Source organism: Ranitomeya variabilis, chromosome 5, assembly GCF_051348905.1.
Source record: "Ranitomeya variabilis isolate aRanVar5 chromosome 5, aRanVar5.hap1, whole genome shotgun sequence".
In the NCBI taxonomy this organism is placed as follows: domain Eukaryota; kingdom Metazoa; phylum Chordata; class Amphibia; order Anura; family Dendrobatidae; genus Ranitomeya; species Ranitomeya variabilis.
This window is the reverse complement of record NC_135236.1, coordinates 69,760,306-69,783,147: the sequence shown is the minus strand read 5'-3', so window position 1 is coordinate 69,783,147 and position 22,842 is coordinate 69,760,306. Positions and strand designations below refer to the sequence as shown.

Sequence of the window (22,842 nt, the reverse complement as noted above, 5' to 3'; positions counted from 1 at the left end):
ATGGCTACAGAAAAAAGAACACAATTTTACATGTATCTTAATGGTCCTGGGGGGGGTCATGAAATTTAACAAATACATTTTTCCTTTATCGTCTGATTGATATCACCCCAAATTTGCAAAAAAAAAAATATATGAAAAGAACATTAAATGTGTTACAAAAAAAAAAATACAAAAATCACTGGACTATCTGAATGAGAAAAATATTTACAGCTCTTACATGTACGAAAAAGAAAAAAAAAAAAGCCGTGCCGAGAGGGCAAATGTTCTGGTCCTGAGCGGTCAGATTTTGGCACACTGCTTCTTTTAGATGCTGGATCAGCCGGTTCAGGAACCCGCCGGCGGTCAGTTTTGCGGCCGTTCGAACCCTGAAGACGGAGCGTATGCACAATGTCGATTTTTGCATCGCCGCGTATTATCCTCCGCTGCTTCTGCAGTTGGATTCCGGGCAGAATTGCCTGTAAAAGACGTCCTGTGCATATGAAAAAATAAAAAGATAAAAATGGAGGTTTCTGAAGCTTCTCCTATCATAGATGGGCATTCCGAGTGCTGTACGCTTTTTCCACAGACCCATAGGCTTGCAATGGCGAGTTTCACGGTGGCTCAGTGGTTAAACTGCAGTCTTGCAGCGCTGGGGTCCTGGGTTCTTATCTCATCTAAGACAACATCTGTAAGAGGTTGTAGGTTCTCCCCGTGTTTGCTGGGTTTCCTCCGCTTTTCTCCCACACTCCACAGACATACTGACAGGGAATGTAGATTGTGAGCCCCAATGGGGACAGCGATGATGAAATTAATGGCGCTATACAAGTTAGAAAAATAGTTTACAGACTCCTTTTGAAAGCTTTTTCAATTCCAATCGAGCTTCTCTATCCCCCCGTCAGCACTATGTATATTACAGATGCCCAGCCTACACATCTATCGGACCTGGGATCAGGCCGAGGAGCAGATGTCACTTACATAATGGCACGGAAGGATCGGACACAAGGCTTCAGGGGGCCAGATTGGCACGTTTCACTTGTAGGGTAATTGCAAGGTACGGCTACAAGGGTCAGGTGTCATAACGTCAATCAGATGAAAGCGGATCAATTAGCACATTTCACAATAGAAATTGAAAACATTGCTAAATAGATTTCTTAGACCAGATGAAGCTGGTGTATTTACTGTAAAAATCCATATCAAGAATGGTTTTGTAATGTTGATATTAAAATAAGCATTTTATTCGTCCACCTGTAGAGTGAGTGAGATCATAAGTCCAAGAGCTGTAGCTTGTACTGAGCAGTGTAAGATTCAGCAGCACCTGGGACCAGGGACACTGAGGAGCTGTCGATCTGGGTAGATAAGCAGAGATTCAGCACAAAGGAGGGACACTGAGGAGCTGTCGATCTGGGTAAATAAGCAGAGATTCAGCAGGAAGGACACTGAGGAGCTGTCAATCAGGCAAGATAGGCAGAAATTCAGCAGGAAGGAGGGACACTGAGGAGCTGTCGATCAAGTTAGATAAGCAGAGATCCAGCAAGGAAGGGGGGGGGGGGGGTTACACTGAGGAGCTGTCGATTAGGGTAGATAAGCAGAGATTCAGCAAGGAAGAGGGGACACTGAGGAGCTGATGATCAGGGTAGAGGGAAGTAGATTCAGTAGTAAGTGGGGACACTGAGGAGCTGTCGATCAGGGTAGACAAGCAGAGATTCAGCATGAAGGAGGGACACTGAGAAGCTGACGATCAGGGTAGAGGGAAGTAGATTCAGCAGGGGGGGGCACGGAGGAGCCGTCGATCAAGTTAGATAAGCAGAGATTTCATCAGGAAGGAGGGACACTGAGGAGCTGTTGTTCAGGGTAGATAAGCAGAGATCCAGCAAAGGGGGGGGGGGGGGGACACTGAGCAGCTGTCGATCAGGGTAGATAAGCTGAAATTTAGAAAGGGGGGGGGGGTCACTGAGGAGATGTTGATCAGGGTAGATAAGGAGAAATTCAGCAGGAAGGGGGGACACTGAGAAGCTGTTGTCCAGGGTAGATAAGCAGAGATTCATCAGGAAGGAGGGACACTGTGGAGCTGTCGTTCAGGGTAGATACCAGAAGGGGGGGACACTGAGGAGCTGTCGATCAGGTTAGATAAGGACAGATTCAGCAGGAAGGGGGGACACTGAGAAGCTGTCAGGTCAGGTGGTCAAAAACAGAGTTTACACCAGGAACCACATGCTTTCATAATACTGCGATTCTCATATGGAGTCCTTACTGCAGTGCCCCCACACATATCAGGGTGCAAGTGCAACTGCATTCTCCTACCTCCAAAGTCTGATGAAGAGAAAAAAAAAAAGCACTGTCTGTACAATATACAAACCCGTATAGAAGAACATACACCCAAGTGTCTCACCATGTGTCCACTTTAATAAATTACACTTTGCAGCTATCCAGCAGGTTCTCACGCTCCATCTTGGTGGTGCCGTTGAGCGCCCTGATAGGGAAAGTCACATACACACAGGGGGTCCCTATATCACCCCTTCACCTAACAGTGTTCATTAAATAAGATGGCCAAAGACAACGATCCATAAATAATTGTGCCACCAGAAGCGAACGATACTCCCACGTGCCCAGTGTGTCATGGCACATCAGTCTGAGCCGTATAATGCAGTCCTTCTCCGGGGAAGATCAGCGGTGACGTCCCTCCAGAAGAGAAGCAAAGTCCGGTGAGCAGACAAGTTTATGCTGCACGTGTCCCAGCACCATCATCTCTCCTCTGCGAGCCTCCCCGACACTGATGGCCACCAGCTCCTGCAAGGGAATCAATGGGAGACAGTGAAGCCAGGCCTATAAAGCAGAGAACAGTCCTCTACTGTGGAGGTGACGTCTGAGATCCCACGGACTTTCCATTACATGTAAATGTCTCATACGCGGCCGTGTGCTAATTACATGGTAACGAGCGGAGCTTTGTTACCTGGAGGTGACTCATCCTGTCCGCAGAGCTGAACAGCGGAGCACTGCGACAACACGAGCCGGCGTGCTGCGCTCTGTACACAGAGGAAACTGGATATATACGTGCAGAACGATTACTCATGGGAGAAAACTAAGCAGCAGCGGTTATCTCATCAGATCACAGCTATGAAATAAGTATACTTTGGCTTATAGCATCCCATGTTAAAGGGGTTTTTCATTAACGGCTTTCCTTAAAGAGAGCCTGCCATCTCGGAAAACGCTGCTTACCTCCAGATTGATTCTACATCTGCACGTAAGTAGCGTTAAAATGTTATCCTGCAACTTAAAGTGCGACTACCTTGAGAAAATGAAGCTATTTCCTCCCGGAAACTGCCGGCTTTCAGTCATGGAGGTGTGCGCTGAGCGGCTACAGTCACAGCTCACTATACAACCAGGCACTTTGACAGCTTCGGGCAGAGCGAGCTTCAAAGTGTCAGGACATGCTTAGATCCGCCGCTCACAGTATAGTGAGTGGTGCCCTGAGCGATGCTGTAGTTGCTTCATGCACGCCACATGACTGAAAACCGGCGGGGTCACGGGCGAGGAAATAAGTTCACTCTTCAGTTCTTATTTAGGCAGCATACTCCAGCAAGCAGGACCTGTGGACTCAGGTCACGTGACCCTGATGATATCGTCAAAGGTCCCTTCTGCACTTCTATGTTGCTGCTTGCATGTGATTGGTCAGTGTCATACAAAAGACCGAAGGACACGCCCCCAGTGAAAACTGTCTGAAAATTCATTAGGTGCCAAATATTTGATTGCTACTAATAACTCCGAAACAGAGAGGAATAATTAAAAAAAAAAAAAAAAGTTTTATTCAGCTCTGCAGCCACCATTAAAAATCTGGTTTAAACTGTCTGGGCACGATCTGATGTAACTGCAAATGCTTCTGCAATTGTCTATCGTCCAGTGAGTGCACAAGTCCCGTTAGGGACCATGTATGATACTTGTTTGCCAAGTCAAGTTGCATCCCGCCATGGCCAATCTCGCACCGGACAGGAGAGTGTGCCCGGACGACCACTTATTTTTTTATTTTAATATATCTTTACATTTTGAGAAGAATTTTATTTTTTTCTAGTTAACCCAACTTTTCTGGGATAAATGTTCTTACCTGTAAGAAGGAGCAAGATGTACCCATGTTGACATCAAGAGTGACCTTGCCCAGGATGAGCTGCACCTTGCCCGATTTTCTCATCACTAGTTTCCCGATCTGACCCTCAGACAGATCATTCAGGGAGCAGCTGTCATCTGCCGCATTTGCCTCCTATTATTAGAGAAGAGACGTGACAGAGATAACAGTGATCCAACATTTATGATCAGCGTATGACTGTCTCTAATTAGTGCACCATAAATAGAAAGATTCATCACAATGATCCAAATTACATGGGGGGTTGTGAGTCTATGGGTCGGTGGGATATATGCTACTAGATGGTGTCCCGATTCTAACGCATCGCGTATTCTAGAATATGTATGCAGTTTATTTATGAAGTTTTCAGAATAATGCAATTTATACACAGGATTCGGCCGGGCGCGACCAATTAGCGAAGAGTGGTTCAAATTTTGCGCCAATTCACGGCCGGACTGCGCCTTTCGCTGATTGTTCGCAGCCGGGCGTGACCAATCAGTGAAGCCACGGCCGGCTCCAGGTTTTTGAGGGCCCCGGGCGAAAGAGTCTCAGTGGGCCCTCCTCTTTAACACATACCACGATTCATGATGCACAGATACAGCAGAGAAATATAGCACAGCCAAGTAGCATACAGCCCACATAGTATATAGCACAGCCCACGTAGTATATTGCCCAGCCACGTGGTATATAGCACAGCCCTAGTATATATCACAGGCATGTAGTATATTGCACAGTCACGTAATATATTGCACAGCCACGTAATATATTGCACAGCCACGTAATATATTGCACAGCCACGTAATATATTGCACAGCCACGTAATATATTGCACAGCCACGTAATATATTGCACAGCCACATAATATATAGCGCAGAGACGTAGTATATAACACAGCCCATGCAGTATATAACACAGCCCATGCAGTATTTAACACAGGCCACGTAGTATAGAGCACAGCAATGTAGTATATTGCCCAGCCACGTAATATATACCAGACACGTAGTATATAGCAGAGACCTAGTATATAGCACAGCTCACACAGTATATAACACAGCCCATGTAGTATATTGCCCAGCCACGTAATATATTGCACAGCCATGTAGTATATAGCACAGCCATGTAGTATATAGCACAGCCCATGCAGTATATAACACAGGCCCCGTAGTATAGAGCACAGCGATGTAGTATATTGCCCAGCTACGTAATATATACCACAGCCACGTAGTATATAACACAGCCCATGCAGTATCTAACACAGCCTACGTAGTATATAGCAATGTGGGCACTATATCCCTGTTAAAAAAAAAAAGAATTAAAATAAAAAATAGTTATATACTCACCTTCCGTCGGCCCCCGGATCCAGCCCAGGCAACGCTCCGGTCCCAAGAATGCATTGCGGTCTCGCGAGGCCGCTACGTCATCATCTCGACAGACCGCAATGCATGGACCGGAGTGTCGCAATAAGCGGGAAAGGCGACGGAAGGTGAGTATATAGTGATTTTTTATATTGTTTATTATTTTTAACATTAGTTCTTTTAGCAGTGTTAACGGACTGCGTTACACCGCGGCATAACGTGGTGTAACGCAGCCATTAACCCTGTGTGAGTGCTGACCGGAGGGGGCACTGACAGTAGGAAGGGGCGAATTCGCAGCAGGACTGTGCTCGTCGCTAATTGGTCGCGGCCTACCGGCCGCGACCAATTAGCGACGCGCCGGGATTTCCGTGACAGACAGACAAACAGATGGAAGTGCCCCTTAGACGTATATATATATATATATATATATATATATATATATATATATATATATATATATATATGTGTGTGTATGTGTAGAGAGAGAGAGAGAGAGAGAGAGAGATTGGCAGCTACAAACATCGACACCCAGCAGACACAGAATGAAGGCAGAATGCTGTACTCACATTCAGTATACATTTGCCCCATAGAGTCCATTTGGGATGATCAAGGGTTTGGACACTTTTTTGCCATCACCAAAAATGTCCATATTGCTTTTCTTACACCCTGCCTGCCCCACCCATAGATTTTTCGGCATCTATTCACTTTTCTTTTGCAGTTTTCTGTGTTCCCAACCAGGGCTGTGGAGTCGGTAAGCCAAACCTCCAACTCCGACTCCTCAATTTCCATGACACTGACATCACCAAAATGGGCTCCGACTCTGACTCCACAACCCTGTTTCCAACATGCGAATGCTTGCTGTGATCCATCACTTCCTGCTCGCGATGGCGACATATCCCGTGAACACCATCGCTGGGGTCCAAGACAGCACCATCAATACCCAAAATACCTCCTTTCTAAGCCCGTCCACTCCACTTACTAAACCAGGAGGCAGATTAATGCACGGGTACCGTACAGAACTTTCCTTGGCGCATGCATGCAGCAGACGGGTCACATCGGCAGCTGCATGAGTCTTTTTATTTTAAGACGGATCTGTGATGATCGGTACGTGACAGGAGGTCCGGAAGGGGACCACTTTATAAGGACCATCACAGGAAGCTCGGAGGAAGGAGAGGAGGGACCATCTGACTGCAAGCAGCAGAGCAGGAAGAGGACAACAAGGGTAATGCAATGCATTTGCAAAATTGTCCAGTTTGATGAAGACAGCGGTAGTAGTGACTATCCCCTCTAATACACCACAGTGATTAAAGAACATGAGGTCAATCACGTGGCACACCATCACTGCAGGGAAGAAAACCAAGAACGAGGGACCACTGGAGCCTCAACTTAACTTGTAGAACACCATTAAATTGGCCACATTCTTCCTCCCACCCACAGACAGGATTACTTTTCACCTGTAACCTATCCAATCCTTCTGAAATATCATGCCCGATCACATCTATGGGGGTGGGAGACATCTAATAAATGTGCACAACCAACCACAGTCCTACGCACCTGGCTTTTGTCCTTCACTAGTAGCATGTGGCCGTCCTCACCCTGCACTTCAGTCCTGACTGGTCGGGAGTCCTGGGTAGGCGGCTGTCCTGGAAGTGTGTCCGGGAGCTGCATGAAGAACAAAGTGTCTTCTCCGGAGACCTGCAGAGATTCCAGTAACTCCGGAAGCGAGATGTCCTTTTTCTCTGGGGGCTTTTTCACGGCTGGAGCTTTGCCTGGTGGAACACCAGTCTTTAATGTACCCTCGTCGTCTTCCATAGGTTCTTCCTTCACTGTTAAAAGGAAAACACATCCTATGACACAGAGGTCTGAAGAAAAGGTGGACAGTGGGCAAACCTTTTAAGATCAAAAATGTATCTCGTATCCAAAGGAAAGATCAGACCATTGGGACTTCACTAGCCGGAGAAAAAGGCTCATCTGAGCACAACCTAAACGAAGCAGAGGCCGAGCATGTGCGGCTCTACTCCATTCATTGCCTGTTGGACTGCCGGGGAAAATAGTACAGCGCTCCGCTCTTTACTGAAGTCCCACAGACAATGCTTGACCTTCTCTGCAGAGCTCCGGGTCCCAGTATAGGGGATAACTTGTCAACAATAGGCAAGTTATCCCCCATATTCTCAATACGTTTTTATATTAAGAGAGGATAGGGGATAACTTGCCTTTGACTTGCAAAAGTATTCACCTCCCTGGCCAATAGACATGAGGGAGACTCCCCAAATGTATGGTGCAAGGTGATGTGGACAGATGAGACCAAAATTTAACTTTTTTGCCACCACGGTAAATGCTATGTTTGGCGCCAAACCAAGGCAGCTCATCACCCCAAGAACACCATCCCCACAGTGAAACATGGTGATGGCAGCATCATGCTGTGGGGATGTTTTTCGGCAGCAAAAATAGGGAAAACGGTCCAAGTTGAGGTCAAAACGGATGGTGCGAAATACAGGGATATTCTTGAGCACCATCCGGAGCTGGAGCAGTTATGCCTTGAGGAATTGGCAAACATCGCAATGGCAAGATGGGGAAAGCTCAGAGAGTTATCTAAAGCAACCTGCAGCTGTAATTGCTGTAAAAGGAGGCTCTACAAAGTACTGACTTCAGGGGGGTGAAGTTCAGTTATGTTTGTGAAATTCCAGATTGGGAAGTAGCAAAACACAAAAATGACAATTGGGGGTGTGGGGATGAATACTTTCACAAGCCACTATATATACGCTTAAAAAAAAAAAAATATATATATATATATATATATATATATATATATATATATATATATATATATATATATATATATATTTATTAATAGTTTATTTTTAACAACTAACTAAACACAGTGAATGAACAAAAGTAAAAATAAAATCAACTCAATATTTGCTGTGACCGCCCTTTGCCTTCAGAACACCGTCAGTTCTTCTAGGTGCTTGAACACAGAAGGACCTCAGAAGGGAGTTTGTACCTAACACCTTGGATCTTTTAATTTTTACTTACTTTGCAGCATTTTTCCATACCTGCCTAAGACATTTGCACACTGTATATACTGAGCATTAGACGTTCTCTTACTTCTCTGGAGTCAAATGCTGAAATATACTCATACATGGACTTTCCTACCTTTGACAGTAGAAGCCTCCACTTCCATCTTTTCTTCTTTGAGTAAACCCGTCATGGGCTTTGTGTCCTCTTCCTCCTCTTCATCTCGGAAAAGCCAACCTGAGTGGGCAAGTGGGAGCTGCACGGGCCGATTCTGGGCATCGTTTCTCAATCCTGGGTCATCTAAAAACTACAGAGTCGACAAGAGATGAGTCAGGAACCACAAAGACCAGTAAGATGTCCAAGTACTCCATGAGTGATGTACAGACGGAGCCCCCGATACCTTGTCATTTTCTAACATTAGGAGGATCTGTTTTGTCTCCTCCTCGGTTTCCCTTTTCTCCCTTTTTATGTTGATGATGTGCGAGGGTCCGAGGTCCCCAGAATCTGAGGGTCCTTCCCAAGCAGCTGCAGACAAAGCAAACGCAACATTGGAAAACTGGATAAAATGAGCTCCCAATCCACACGTTTTATGGTCACAGAATTATGGGACTTTCTTAATGCCTTACTTTTCTTCTTCAGCTGCTCTGCTGGTCCCTGCTCAAAGATGGAGTGACTCTGGATGACTTGTGGCCTTCCGCGTCCTCTGCCCGATCCATCGCGCCGGTCTCTGTTGCGATCTGTCCGCTCGACTTTCACGGATACCTCCTCCTTCGGCCTTTATCGGAAAAAAAAAAAAACAATAGTCACAATGGGCATAGTAATAACTAACGCAGGCAATAATACATTCTAATGAAGCCTATGAGCTAACATTCAGGATTAGCAAAAAAAATAGACAAAAAAATGAAAGTTTTTTTTACATGTGGCCTTGGTTGCGTATTTGTTCCTTACTCATTAGTATGGGTGAAATTCTGCAAGAATTGAATCTGTTGCAAATACGCAAGGAAAAAAGGAGATTTTTGTGTACTCACCGTAAAATCTCTTTCTCTTAGCCTCTAATTGGGGGACACAGGACCATGGGTGTTATGCTGCTGTCCACTAGGAGGCGACACTATGCATAATCTGAAAAAGATTAACTGTGGCTCCTCCTGTGCAGTATACACCCCTGGACGGCATCAGCCTTCTCCAGTTTTGTGCAAAAGCAGTAGGAGGAACGTAACATGAATAACATAATTATGCCTATAAGAAGGCAACTATGTATGAGCTCAAGAAACAATATGAGAACTCAACAGTTACAACAGCCCGGAAAGGGCAACAGGGTGGGAGCTGTGTCCCCCAATTAGAGGCTAAGAGAAAGAGATTTTACGGTGAGTACACAAAAATCTCCTTTACTCTGTCGCCTCATTGGGGGACACAGGACCATGGGACGTCCTAAAGCAGTCCCTGGGTGGGAAGCAATGGACGAATATTGTGCAGACAGGCCCGTACACTTAGGGCACCGCTGCCTGCAGGACACATCTACCCAGGCTCGCGTCCGCTGAGGACTGGGTATGAACCCTGTAGTGTTTAGTAAACGTGTGTAAGCTAGTCCAAGTGGCCGCCTTACACACTTGTTGTGCCGAAGCCTGGTGCCGAATGGCCCAGGAGGCCCCTACCGCCCGTGTAGAGTGTGCCTTAATACCGGCTGGAAGAGGAGAATTCTTAAGGCGGTACGCCTCTTGTATGGTGGATTTGATCCACCTGGCAAGAGTAGCTTTGGAAGCTGGCAGACCCTTGTGGCCGCCTTCCGGAAGGAGGAAAAGAGAATCAGACCTCCGGAAGGACGCAGTCCTAGACACGTATATACGCAAAGCCCTGACAAGGTCAAGCGTATGCAGAGCCTTCTCCACTCTATGAACCGGAACCGGACAAAGGGATGGTAGTGAAATTTCCTCATTGAGGTGGAAGTCGGACACAACCTTCGGAAGGAAGGATGGGACCGTACGAAGAACTACCTTGTCCTGGTGAAATGCCAAGAAAGGCCGTCTGCAGGAGAGTGCTGTCAGTTCAGACACCCTGCGTAGCGAGGTGATTGCCACCAGGAAAACCACCTTCTGGGAAAGAAGGCGGAGCGGGACCTCCTTAAGGGGTTCGAAAGGTGGTTCCTGCAATGCTGTCAGGACCAGGTTGAGGTCCCACGTTTCTAGTGGTCGTCTGTAGGGGGGAACCAATCGGGAAACCCCCTGAAGGAAAGTCCTTACTTGCGGCTTGGTAGCAATGCGCTTTTGGAAAAGCACTGAGAGGGCTGACACCTGGCTCTTAAGCGAGCCCAATGACAGCCTGGCCTCCAGACCCGATTGGAGAAAACCAAGTACTTTGGGTAGGGAATAAGGGAGTGGTATCTGGCCACGAGATTCGCACCAGGTAAAGAAAGCTTTCCAGGTACGGTAATAAATCTTGGCAGAGGCTGGTTTCCGTGCTCTGATCATGGTTCCAATGACGTCTCTCGAGAGCCCTGCCTGGGTTAGAACCCAGGTCTCAAGGGCCACGCCGTCAAATTGAGAGCCCCTGAGTTCTGGTGGTAGAACGGGCCTTGTGATAGAAGATCGTGGCGGTCGGGGAGACGCCAGGGGGCGTCTGCTGTGAGCTGTACGATGTCGGCGTACCATGTGCGTCTGGGCCAGTCTGGTGCAATGAGGATGGTTGGAACTCCCTCTTGTTTCATCTTCCTCACCACTCAGGATATCAGGGGGAGAGGTGGAAAAATATACAGAAGCTGGAACTGGGTCCAGTCCTGAACCAGAGCGTCTGCTCCGAGCGACCGCGGATCGTGTGTTCTGGCAATGAAGTTGGAGACCTTGGCATTGAAATGGGATGCCATTAGGTCCACATCCGGGGTCCCCCAGCGGAGACAGATCTGTTGAAAAATTTCGGGATGGAGAGACCACTCTCCCGAGTCTATGTCTTGTCGGCTGAGGAAGTCTGCTTCCCAGTTGTCCACAACCGGAATGTGGACCGCCGAAAGAACGGAGGATATATGACACTTCCCGCATCGCCTGGGTACTGCGGGTCCCCCCTTGATGATTCACATATGCCACAGCCGTGGCATTGTCCGACTGTATCCTGATGTGAGAGGCTGCCAGTAAGTGATGGAAGGCCCTCAATGCCAGAAGGATGGCACGAATTTCCAGGATGTTGATGGGCATGGTCGCTTCCGCTGGGGACCACTTGCCCTGTGCCCTGTGGTGTAGGTGCACCGCACCCCAACCCGTCAGGCTCGCGTCGGTGGTCAGGACCTACCATTGACCTGAGAGAAAGGATTTCCCCTTTGCTAGCGAGGTTGGCTTGAGCCACCAGTGCAGGGACCTCCTGGTTGACGACGTTAGCTGGAACTCCCTGTCGAGAGAAAAGGGATTCCTGTCCCAGGACTTGAGAATGGCTAGTTGGAGAGGTCTGAGGTGAAACTGGGCAAATGGGACAGCTTCTATTGCCGCTGCCATCTTGCCGAGGACTCTCATGGCAAACCGGAGAGATCGAGGGGGTTTGCGGAGGAGGGTGCGAACTGCTAGTCGGAGAGCCAGTGCCTTGTCCTTGGGAAGGAGCACTATACCCCTGGAGGTGTTGAATAACATTCCCAGGAAGGTCAGGGACTGACTCGGGGTTGGTGATGACTTTTGTAGGTTGATTAACCAGCCCATGCGACTGAGAGTATCGGTTGTGATTGAGACGCTGAGCTCGCAGTCCTTGAAGGTGGGAGCCTTGATGAGTAGATCGTCCAGGTATGGAACGACTACTATGCCTCTGGAGTGCAGGACGTCCATGGTGGCTGCCATGACCTTGGTGAACACTCTGGGAGCCGTGGCGAGTCCAAAGGGGAGAGCCACGAATTGGTAGTGGTCCTGGCCTATTGCGAACCTGAGAAACCTCTGATGGGCAGGTGCAATGGGTATATGCAAGTATGCGTCTTGTATGTCTATGGAGGCGAGATATTCTCCCTTCTCCATGGACGCAATGATGGACCGAAGGGACTCCATGCGGAAATGACAGACCCGTACATATTTGTTGAGCTGTTTTAGGTCTAGTATGGGCCGTACGCTGCCTCCTTTCTTGGGAACTACGAACAGATTGGAGTAGAACCCTCGGAAGCGGTCGGTCTTGGGTACCGGTACTATGACTCCTGATTGACAAAGCGAGGAGACCGCTTGGTGGTAGGCACGAGCCTTGGCTGGCGGTTTTGGGGGGACAGAGAGGAAGAACCGGTCCGGTGGGTTGGAGGTGAAGTCTATTTTGTATCCGGAAGACACTAGTTCCATGACCCACCTGTCTTCTGTAATAGGCAGCCAGACTTGATGAAAGAGCAAAAGTCGGCCGCCTACTGGTGTGGTGTCTTCCGGAGTCCGTGAGTCATGATGAGGAGAAAGTCTGAGATTTTCCTCCTCTGGGCTTAGACTGGGCTGCTTTTGACTGCCAGGTCTTGTCCGACCTTTGCGTCGATCGTGAGTTGTCCCTGCGTGGGGAACGGTTACGATTTTGTGCTGGACGTGAGACGGACCAGCCGGAAGAATTCCGAAAGGATCGGAATCGAGTTTGGTTACGCTTCTTGTAAGTGCGTTTAGGTTTCAGTTGGGGAAGGGAAGTACTCTTACCCCCTGTGGCGTTGGATATCATAGTATCCAACTGTTCACCGAAAAGTCTCCCACTGAGGTAGGGGAGGTGCGTGAGGGACTTCTTTGAGGCTGCGTCCGCTTTCCATTCCCGTAGCCAGAGGATACGCCGAATCGTGATGGCGTTTGATGCTATCCCCGCGACTCCCCTTGCTGAATCCAGAGCTGCATGGAGCATGTAATCTGCTACAACTGCTATTTGAACCGCTTGGTCCGACAGTTCAGGAGCGGATGCTTGGAGGAGAGCTTGTAAATTCTTTGCCCAGGCCAGAATGGCCTTGGCAGCCCAAACTGAGGTGAACGCGAGAGATGCCCCTGCTGCCTCGAAAATTGAACGAGCCATGCGTTCTACCTGCCGGTCTGCTGCGTCCCTGAGGGTTGAGCTATCTGGCAGTGAAAGGAGGGTCTGTGCTGCTAGCCTGGAGACTGGGGGGTCCACTTCAGGTGGATCTGTCCATTCCTTGGTGTCCTTCTGTGGGAAGGGGTACCTCGCCTCCAGATATTTGCGATTAGCGAATTTTTTCTCTGCGAGCTGCTTTTTAAGGATCGCCTTAAACTCTGGGTGGTTAGAGAAAACCTTAGGCAGCTTCAGAGGTCCTTCAAAGGAAATCTTATGTTCTGGGGCCTCTGGTGGCGGATCAGAAATGTCCAGCACCCGATGGATGGATGATATTATGTCCTCAACTAGCGCTGTATTGCTAGGAGGGATTGGGATCAGGGACCCCTCCGTTTCTCTGTCCGAGTCAGAGTCGCAGATGCCTTCCGAATCCTGTGTATCACTGAGGCGTCCCCTGCTGGGTGGGCTGGGGAGGGGGCCTTGTCTGGTTGGGGATTGCGGAGATCTGCATTGTCTGTCCCTGGAATGGGACGGTCTGGATGACCTGGAGCTACGGTGTCTCTCCCTAGAGGGGGATGACCGTGTGCTATGGGATGACGCAGATGGACTTGATCTATGGGTCAGCTTGCGTCCTGACCTAGACGTGAGTGTGCCAGGGTCATCTTGTTCGTGAGTCAAGCTCTCCCTTTGCTGGGTAACGGTCATAGCCGGGGCATGACCCTGCAGAGCCTGAAGCAATGTGGAGGTTAGGTTATCTATAGACTGCGTCATAGACTGCGATATCTGAGTAGCCCATTCCGGCGTGGCATTAGACACCGAGGCATTGGCAGGGGCTTCTGGAGGCTCTGACACATTAGTTTGTATACAGTTCTGACAATGCGGGTACGTGCTACTACTGGGGAGAGCGGTCCCGCAGGCTGTGCAGAATGCATAATAGCAGTTCTGCCTGGTTCTCTTGGACCTTGAGCCCTGCATAGTGCACAAAGTGCAGAGGTGCTGTCAGCAGATGGACCTTACAGGGGTAGAGAACCTACAGGGGAGCCTTATAGGTAATATGGATTCACGGCTGAGTAAAAAGAACCCAGCTGTGATCTTACCCCACCAGTGCAGTGTGCCCCTAGGTCCAGCGCGAAGATCCACAGTCCTGTGCCCCCCGGAGACTGGCTGCCTGGTCCTGCAGACCGGGAGATGCAGGGTTAATCTGCAGCCGAAAATGGCTGCAGAGACAGAGAAGAGAGGAGGAGAAGGGGGCGGCGAGCTGGAAAAAGGCGGCAAGGCTATAAAAAAACCCGCCCTTTCTGTCTCGATCCGCCCCTTGTATGACACTGTAGAGTGTCATATTTGTCATCCGGGGGGCGGGCCGGGGGGTGGAGAGGAGGCTGTGGCTTCAGCTAGGCCGAAGCCGGGGCCTAAAGTAGATGCCTGAGGCCCAGAAGGGCTCCAGGCCGGTGCGAAAGTCCGGGAGGGGGTCGGATCTGAACCGGACCCCTCCGGATTTAAAGGCAGGATAGCAGTGGGGCTATAAGCGGAAGGGGGAGCCCGGTAGGGGTCTCCCTGAGGCAGTATAGAGCTGGTGCTGCCGCAGAGACAGGGGCGCAGGGAGCCCTGTGTCTGTATTGTGCCATGCCTGCCTGCACTCCCCCCGGCCCCAACAGGAGTCCGCAGCTGGGCTGGGGTCCCTGGATGCAGGCGCAGTGTGCTGGCCCATTGCTGGGAGCTGTAGGATGCTGCCTGTACAGGCCCTACCTGAGGTGTCTCAACCTAATACCCCCAGAGGGGGATAGGGAGGGTGGTGTTGTCACCTTCAGGGGCCTTTATCCTCGCCTCGACCTCAACCCAGAAACCAAAAGGAATTGGGGAAGGAGGGGGGTCTCGAATTCGAACCAGCACCCGAGGGGCTGGGGAAGGAGCAGCATGGGGAATAGCCGTCTCTACTTCAACTGGGCACCCCATAATAGGGGGCCGAGGAAGGAGCCATGCCGGGAGTCTCACAGGAGACCCTCTTTTCTTCATCTGTAATCCCGTCGGAAAACGGAGTAAAATCTTTAGGTGTGCCTCCTTTGCGACACTAAGCAAAAACTGGAGAAGGCTGATGCCGTCCAGGGGTGTATACTGCACAGGAGGAGCCACAGTTAATCTTTTTCAGATTATGCATAGTGTCGCCTCCTAGTGGACAGCAGCATAACACCCATGGTCCTGTGTCCCCCAATGAGGCGACAGAGTAAATAAGCATGAGACTTCAAAAAGCGAATTCACTTTGCTGGTACTGTAAAATGTTGCATATTTTCGACACCAACTTTGTACGAGAAAAAAAAAAAAGCAACAAAAACACAAAATGTGCACATAGTCTTAAAGAGATTTACTTGTTTTAAGTATGAAAAGTTTAGCAAATTACTAATATACTTGTGTTCCTTCATTTTCAAGATCTCGCGCTCCCTTTCTAGACATTTATGGCAGATCCTGGGCACATGCTTGGCTATTTTCGAAACACCCATAGAAGTGAATGGAGAAAACGGGAGATGCAGATCCCACATATTTTAAACAAATCCAATGGATATGTCATCAATGGGTCTCAGGGACAATCTCTTTAGGTTTGGAATCCGTTGCAATAGACACACCAATGTTCCAGAGGTCACGCGACCTGCCAAGTCTTCCCGCCTCCTCTTTTGATTAGCTGACACGATGGCACGATGTCAGAAAAGTCGCACCAGGCTGCTTAATCAAACACACACACACATATAATTGTCTAAGGGGTACTTCCGTCTTTCTGTCGGCAACTTCCGTCACGGATATTCATTCGCTGATTGGTCTCGCCAGCTGCCTGTCATGGCTGCCGCGACCAATCAGCGACGGGCACAGTCCGATTACTCCCTCCCTACTCCCCTGCAGTCACTGCCCGGCGCCCGCTCCATACTCCCCGCAGTCACGGCTCACACAGGGTTAATGCCAGCAGTAACAGACCGCATTATGCAGCGGGTAACTCACTCCTTTACCGCCGCTATTAACCCTGTGTGACCAAGTTTTTACTATTGAGGCTGCCTATGCAGCGTCAATAGTAAAAGGATCTAATGTTAAAAATAATTTAAAAAAAAACAAACAAATCATTATATACTCACCTTCCGCCGCCTTTCTGACGCTCCGGTGACCGGTCCATGCAAGCGGCAGGTTCCGGTGCTAAGGTTGGTGTGCGACAAGGACCTGCCATGACGTCACAGTCATGTGACCGCGATATCATCACACCCTCGGACCGGAAGCTGCCGCCTGAACCGAACACAGGCGACAGAACTACAAGGGGCCCCTCGGAAGGTGAGTATGTTTATTTTTTAACCTGTGACATACGTGGCTGGGCAATATACTACATGGCTGGGCAATATACTACGTGGCTCTGTGCTATATACTACGTGGCTCTGTGCTATATACTACGTGGCTGTGCTATATACTACGTCACTAGGCAATATACTACATCACTGGGCAATATACTACAAGGGGCCCCTCGGAAGGTGAGTATGTTTATTTTTTAACCTGTGACATACGTGGCTGGGCAATATACTACATGGCTGGGCAATATACTACGTGGCTCTGTGCTATATACTACGTGGCTGTGCTATATACTACATCACTAGGCAATATACTACATCACTGGGCAATATACTACGTGGCTCTGTGCTGTATACTACGTCACTGGGCAATATACTACGTGGCTCTGTGCTGTATACTACGTCTCTGGGCAATATACTACGTAACTGGTCAATATACTACGTCGCTGGGCAATATACTACGTGGCTGGGCAATATACTACGTGGCTGGGCAATATACTACGTAACTGGTCAATATACTACGTCGCTGGGCAATATACTACGTGGCTGGGCAATATACTACGTGGCTCTGTTCTGTATACTACGTCACTGGGCGATATACTACGTAACTGGGCAATATACTACGTGGCTGGGCAATATACTACGTGGCTGGGCAATATACTACGTGGCTGGGCAATATACTACGTGGCTGGGCAATATACTACGTGGACAAGCATATTCTAGAATACCCGATGCGTTAGAATCAGGCCACCATCTAGTATGTATATATATATATATATATATATATATATATATATATATATATATATATATATATATATATATATATATATATATATATATTTATTATTACACTTTTTTCTTTTTTTTTTTTTAAATAGAAAAAAGAATGGCTGTATGCTCTAGTCTGACCTTAATAACAGACCAGATTAATGCATGTAAATAGTGTGCAGCCCTGCACCCTGCCATTGTGCGGGCGAGTATAAAAAGCTGCACCCAATGTCAGCCATGTCCACAATTTTTGGATGCAACTGGTCCAATAAATAATAACTGAGAGGTTCTGCCAGAATTATTTGCATAGAAACATAAGTGTAAATTAAAGGAGTAGTAAATATAAAGGGGAGTAAGATGACGCGGGAGTACGGGAGGGAGGAGGGAGTACTTACTCTTCTTTTATCTTCCTGCCAATGATATTTGGAGCAAATGTTTTCTGTACAAAAAAAAGGGAAAGAAGATTATACCCAGTATTATATCATTGTAAATATTACTGCAGTGACCCAACGATATAACAAAGGAGAAATAGCATTACTTAACCCATTCAGCCCCGGACGATTTTCCATTTTGTTTTTTTCGCTCCCCTTCTTAATTGATGATCATGCTGCTTTTTTTTACCGTGATGCGTTTTTTTCGTGGAAAATAAACGCACCATGTGCACAAAACATGCAGAATGCATTCTAAATGATAGAATGCATAATGTATGAGTTTTTAATGAGTTTTTATAGCGTTTTTATCGCGAAAAAAACACGAAAAAACCTGAACGTGTGCATATAGCCTTATTAGGGGGTTAAAAACGTAACTAACTTTCTTTCCCCCCATAAATCATCAGTACAGGTGAAAATAATATATCTCATCAGACACATCAGCTTCTTTCTTCTCCTGGACTGATCAGTCATTTCCAAACTACAGAATTCGCAAGGAAAATGTGACTTCAGTGAAGAAGACCTTCCCTTTACGGAGACAGGAAAGCGCAGTTGGTGCTCATAAAGTTCTATGGAGAGCTGCGATGGTTGTTCCAGGAGAAAGTCTGTGTCGGCCTCTCGCTCTTCCTCCATAGAATCTTATAAGCACCAACGGTCATCTGTTATCTCAGTAATGGGAAAATCTATCACTGAATACAGATTTGATTTTTTTCTGTTATCAGATCTGGAGTCTGATTATTTTTTAGGGGTCTTCATTGGAGTGTGACAATTTTAGGAGTGGTATGGGGTTTGGATAAGTTTAGGGGGTCTGGATCTCTTAATTATGGGTTATAATCATTAGCCCTGTGATTTGGGGTAGGAAAAAAAAAAAAAGACAACCCTCTGATTTGTTGATACTAGTTGGACGCTATGATTAGTAGTGATCGGTGGTCTCTGATCCCACCCAATACTGCACCAGTCCAGTGGTCAAACACAGCCGTATAAGTGCCGCACATGTATGATGGTGCTGATGGCACCGTACACGATAAGGCCTCAAGAAAACCAATGATTGATATATATTTAAGCCAGGAATTAGACTAACACTTATGGGTACACAGAGGGTTTTTTGAGTGGTCAAAAACAGGTTTGCTAATGGAAACCGCTCCTTCCTTGGGGAATTTTTGGAGGAGTTTTAATTTCTTTTTCATTTTCTTTTTTGAAGAACTTTTCCTGAAAAGTTTTTTTTTGCAGCCTCCTGATTGGAAGGTGCCTAGATTGGAGCGGATTTCGTCAGAAGTGTCACTCGCTTTCTTTTTTGCCCCACTCCCCATTAGGTGAGTTTTCAAAATTCGAACTGGAGGAAAAAAAAAAAACACAACTAAAACAACCGATGATGAGCCTAGTCCAAGTTCTGAAACTGGTTCTTGGAACATCCCACTAAAGCAAAGAGATTTTTCATTGCTGAATTTTGACTTTTCTGACGCGGGTGAACATAAATGTAGGATTTCCTCTTCTACGACGCACTCACCTTTCTGACACCTCCGAGGGTAAGATCCCGGGAGCGGATGGAAGGAAGGCGACCCGGCGTGACAGGTGCTGAAGGTCTGCGCCCAACCAGACCCCTGGCACCCCCAATTGTGGTCCTGGGGACACCAGGAGTGGGATCGCTCTTCCCGTCAGACATCCTAGGAAACGCAGAAAAGGATGAATTTGGTAGATAATAATACTGTGTCTATGTGAGGAGGATTAGGGTCTCCCGAAAATAACTTACGGTACCTTTTATATATACACTAGTGAAAAAGTGTTTGCCCCCTTCCTGATTTCCTATTCTTTTGCATCTTTGTCACACTTAAATGTTTCAGATCACCAAACAAATATTAGACAAAGATAACACAAGTAATCCAAAATTCAGTTTATAAATGAAGGTTTTTATTATTAACGGAAGAATAAATCCAAACCTACAGAGCCCTATGTGAAAAAGTGATTGTCCCCTAAACCTAATAACTGGTTGGGCCGCCCTTAGCAGAAACAACTGTAATCAAGAGTTTGCAATAACTGGCTATGAATCTTTTACAACGCTCTGGAGGAATTTTGGCCCACTCATATTTGCAAAATTGTTGTAATTCAGCCACATTGGAGGGTTTCGAAGCATGAACCGCCTTTTTAAGGTCATGCTATAGCATCTCAATTGGATTAAGGTCAGGACTTTGACTAGGCCACTCCAAAGTCTTAATTTTGTTGTTCTTAAGTCATTCAGAGGTGGACTTGCTGGTGTGTTTTTGGATCATTGTTCTGCTGCATAACCCAAGTGTGCTTCAGCTTGAGGTCGTGAACAGATGACCGGACAATCTCCTTTAAGATTTTTTGGTGGACTGCAGAATTCATGATTCCATTTACCACAAGTCTTCCAGGTCCTGAAGCAGCAAGACAGCCACAGACCAGCACACTACCACCACTATGTTTTACTGTTGGTATGATGTTCCATTTCTGAAATGCTGTGTTTTGTCTACCCCAGATGTAATGGGACATACACCTTCCAAGAAGTTCAGCTTTTGTCTCGTCAGTCCACGTAGTATTCTCCCAAAATACCTGGGGATCATCAAGCTGTTTTCTGGCAAAACTGAGACTAGACTTTTTGTTCTTATTGCTCAGCAGTGGTTTTTGTCTTGGAGCTATGCCATGCAGGCTCTTTTTGCTCAGTCACTTTCTTATGGTGGAGTCATGAACATTGACCTTAACTGAGGCATGTTGTTCTTTGGATGTTGTTGTGGAGTCTTTTTTGTCCTCGTGGCTGAGTCGTCACTGCACTATTGGGGTAATTGGTTGGTCGGTCGGTCACTCCTGGGAAGGTTCAGCACTATTCCATGTTTTTGCCATTCGTGAATAATAGCTCTCACTGTGGTTCACTTGAGTCTCAAAGCTGTAGAAACGGCTTCATAACCTTTTCCAGACTGACAGATCTCAATTACTTTACTTCTCATTTGATCTAGAATTTCTTTGCAATGTGGCATGATGTCTACCTTTTGAGGATCCTTTGGTCTACTTCACTTTGTCAGGCAGGTCCTATTTAAGTGATTTCTTGATTGAGAATAGGTGTGGCAGTAATCAGGCCTGCGCGTGGCTAGGGAATTTGAACTAAACATCCCATAGATGTGATAAACCACAGTCAATTTTGTTTTTTGGTAGGGGGAGAAGCAATCTCTTTGTCACACAGGGCCCTGTAGGCTTGGATTTCTTTTTTCCTTAATAATGAAGATCTTTATTTAAAAACTGCGTTTTGTGATTACTTGTGTTCTCTTTGTCTAATATGTACATTTGTTTGGTGATCTGAAACATTTAAGAGTGACAAACAAGTAAAAGAACAGGAAATCAGGAAGGGGGCAAACACTTTTTCACACCAATGTAGCTTAAAAGGGGTTAGAAAAATAGGGCTGCTTTCTTCCAGTAGCAGCAGCGCACCGACACTGCGGCATCTACCGCTGCGGAGCTTTACGCTGTTACTTTACGCTCTGGAGATAGTTTGCAGCAGTTGTGTGACATTTTAGGAAATCTCATGCCCTACACCAGCATCCATGAAGTTAATACCCCTTTAACAATCTTAAAGGGGTTGTCTGGCGTCGCTCACTTCCACATGGGCAGGCGGCAGTGAATGACGTAGTAGATCCGCACCGTACCTAACGGATACGTGCAGATGTCATCAGTGCCGCTCACCTCCTGGGGCAGAAGGGAACGATGCCAGACTGGATCCCACTATGCCCCATCCTTAGCTAATATCAGAAGCTGGGCATGCTGGGACTTGTAGTTTGGTGAACACCGCGCCAATAGATCTAGCCAGCACTCTGACCACTAGGACACTACTCCTCCCATCATGCACTGGGGACAGTTGCAGTCACAACAGCCACAAGTCGCTCAGCACCTCCACATACAGCATTTCCTCACACGACTACGGATACTATGGCGTTATATAGAGGTCTGACGTCACACTGCTCCCTATACAGCGCCCCATACACTCCCAGTACACAGGAAGCGCCGCTCACCTGAGGCCGCTCACAGCATGCTCCCTCCCAGCACCCAGAAGTGAGTGCTGACGTCACTGCCGAACGTCACGTCCGCTCCGCGCTGGGCCCGCCGGGAAGTGTAGTCCTGAGAGCGTGAAAACGCGTGTGATCCGCCAGCGCCTCATTGTGATGGGAACCAGTAGCTTCCAGGGTTCTGCCCGTTTCCCTTGTACAGGAGTCACATGGTTTATCCGCTACAAATAATGTCAGAGATCACAGGAGCTGCGGACTGAGCTCAGAGATGATAAATGTGATGTGTCAGTGTAACAACTTATCAATCGGAAAGACAAACCTATGCCCTCATACTGGTAACCCCTTCCTGACTGGGTGCTTTGTTTTTCCTTCCCTTTTCCCAGGAGTCGTAACTTTATTATGTTCCCGTCCACAGTGGGGGCTTCATGCAGACCCCAATAGCCATGGCAAACTACTGTCACCCTCCGACAAGCTGAACGGGCGCTCCACCATGTTAGAGCTACTTACATCCTTCTGTTAGAGAAAATGATAAGTAGTTAAACAGCAGTGATGGGAGCCGGATCCTGTCCCTGCTGTTAGTGGCGGGTGCTGGCTGTGTGACACAGATGGCGCCTTCTGTATGACTTCGCTCCCGTGTACAACATCCGGACCATTGACCTCTGGTATATAACATCCCACCCATTGTCCTCTGGTATACAGTCATATGAAAAAGTTTGGGCACCCCTATTAATCTTAAGCTTAATGTTTTATAAAAATTGTTTTTTTTGCAACAGCTATTTCAGTTTCATATATCTAATGACTGTTGGACACAGTAATGTTTCTGCCTTGAAATGAGGTTTATTGTACTAACAGAAAATGTGCAATCTGCATTCA

At 47.4% G+C, this 22,842-nt stretch overlaps 1 protein-coding gene and 1 long non-coding RNA gene across 3 annotated transcripts in view; one reads left to right on the top strand and one right to left on the bottom strand.

The window, feature by feature from the left end:
* Positions 1-22,842, top strand: part of LOC143774511 (uncharacterized) — a 28,387-nt gene that overhangs the window by 2,094 nt on the left and 3,451 nt on the right. Inside the window, exon 2 of the long non-coding RNA XR_013215547.1 lies at positions 19,190-19,272. This is a non-coding gene — a long non-coding RNA (uncharacterized LOC143774511). The remainder of the gene's footprint in view (positions 1-19,189; positions 19,273-22,842) is intronic.
* Positions 2,361-22,152, bottom strand: POLR3D (RNA polymerase III subunit D). 2 transcript variants are annotated; one of them, XM_077262153.1, is made up of 9 exons: positions 21,976-22,152; positions 19,467-19,623; positions 17,927-17,970; positions 9,093-9,241; positions 8,867-8,991; positions 8,605-8,773; positions 7,003-7,274; positions 4,079-4,231; positions 2,361-2,766 (listed from the first exon to the last, which is right to left on the bottom strand). In XM_077262153.1, exons 2-9 carry the CDS (start codon positions 19,620-19,622, stop codon positions 2,644-2,646), a joined length of 1,191 nt encoding a protein of 396 aa, XP_077118268.1. In that variant the 5' UTR covers position 19,623; positions 21,976-22,152; the 3' UTR covers positions 2,361-2,643. The 2 variants fall into 2 exon arrangements, with proteins under 2 accessions (XP_077118268.1, XP_077118267.1); XM_077262152.1 differs by lacking the exon at positions 21,976-22,152 and adding an exon at positions 21,855-21,969.

Excerpts from the sequence above, each read along its gene's own strand:
- POLR3D (XM_077262152.1), bottom strand. Across the intron at positions 8,992-9,092 it reads AGAGCAGCTGAAGAAGAAAA|CTGCTTGGGAAGGACCCTCA; the intron begins GTAAGGCATTAA and ends CTTTGTCTGCAG. Across the intron at positions 7,275-8,604 it reads GGAGGCTTCTACTGTCAAAG|TGAAGGAAGAACCTATGGAA; the intron begins GTAGGAAAGTCC and ends TCCTTTTAACAG.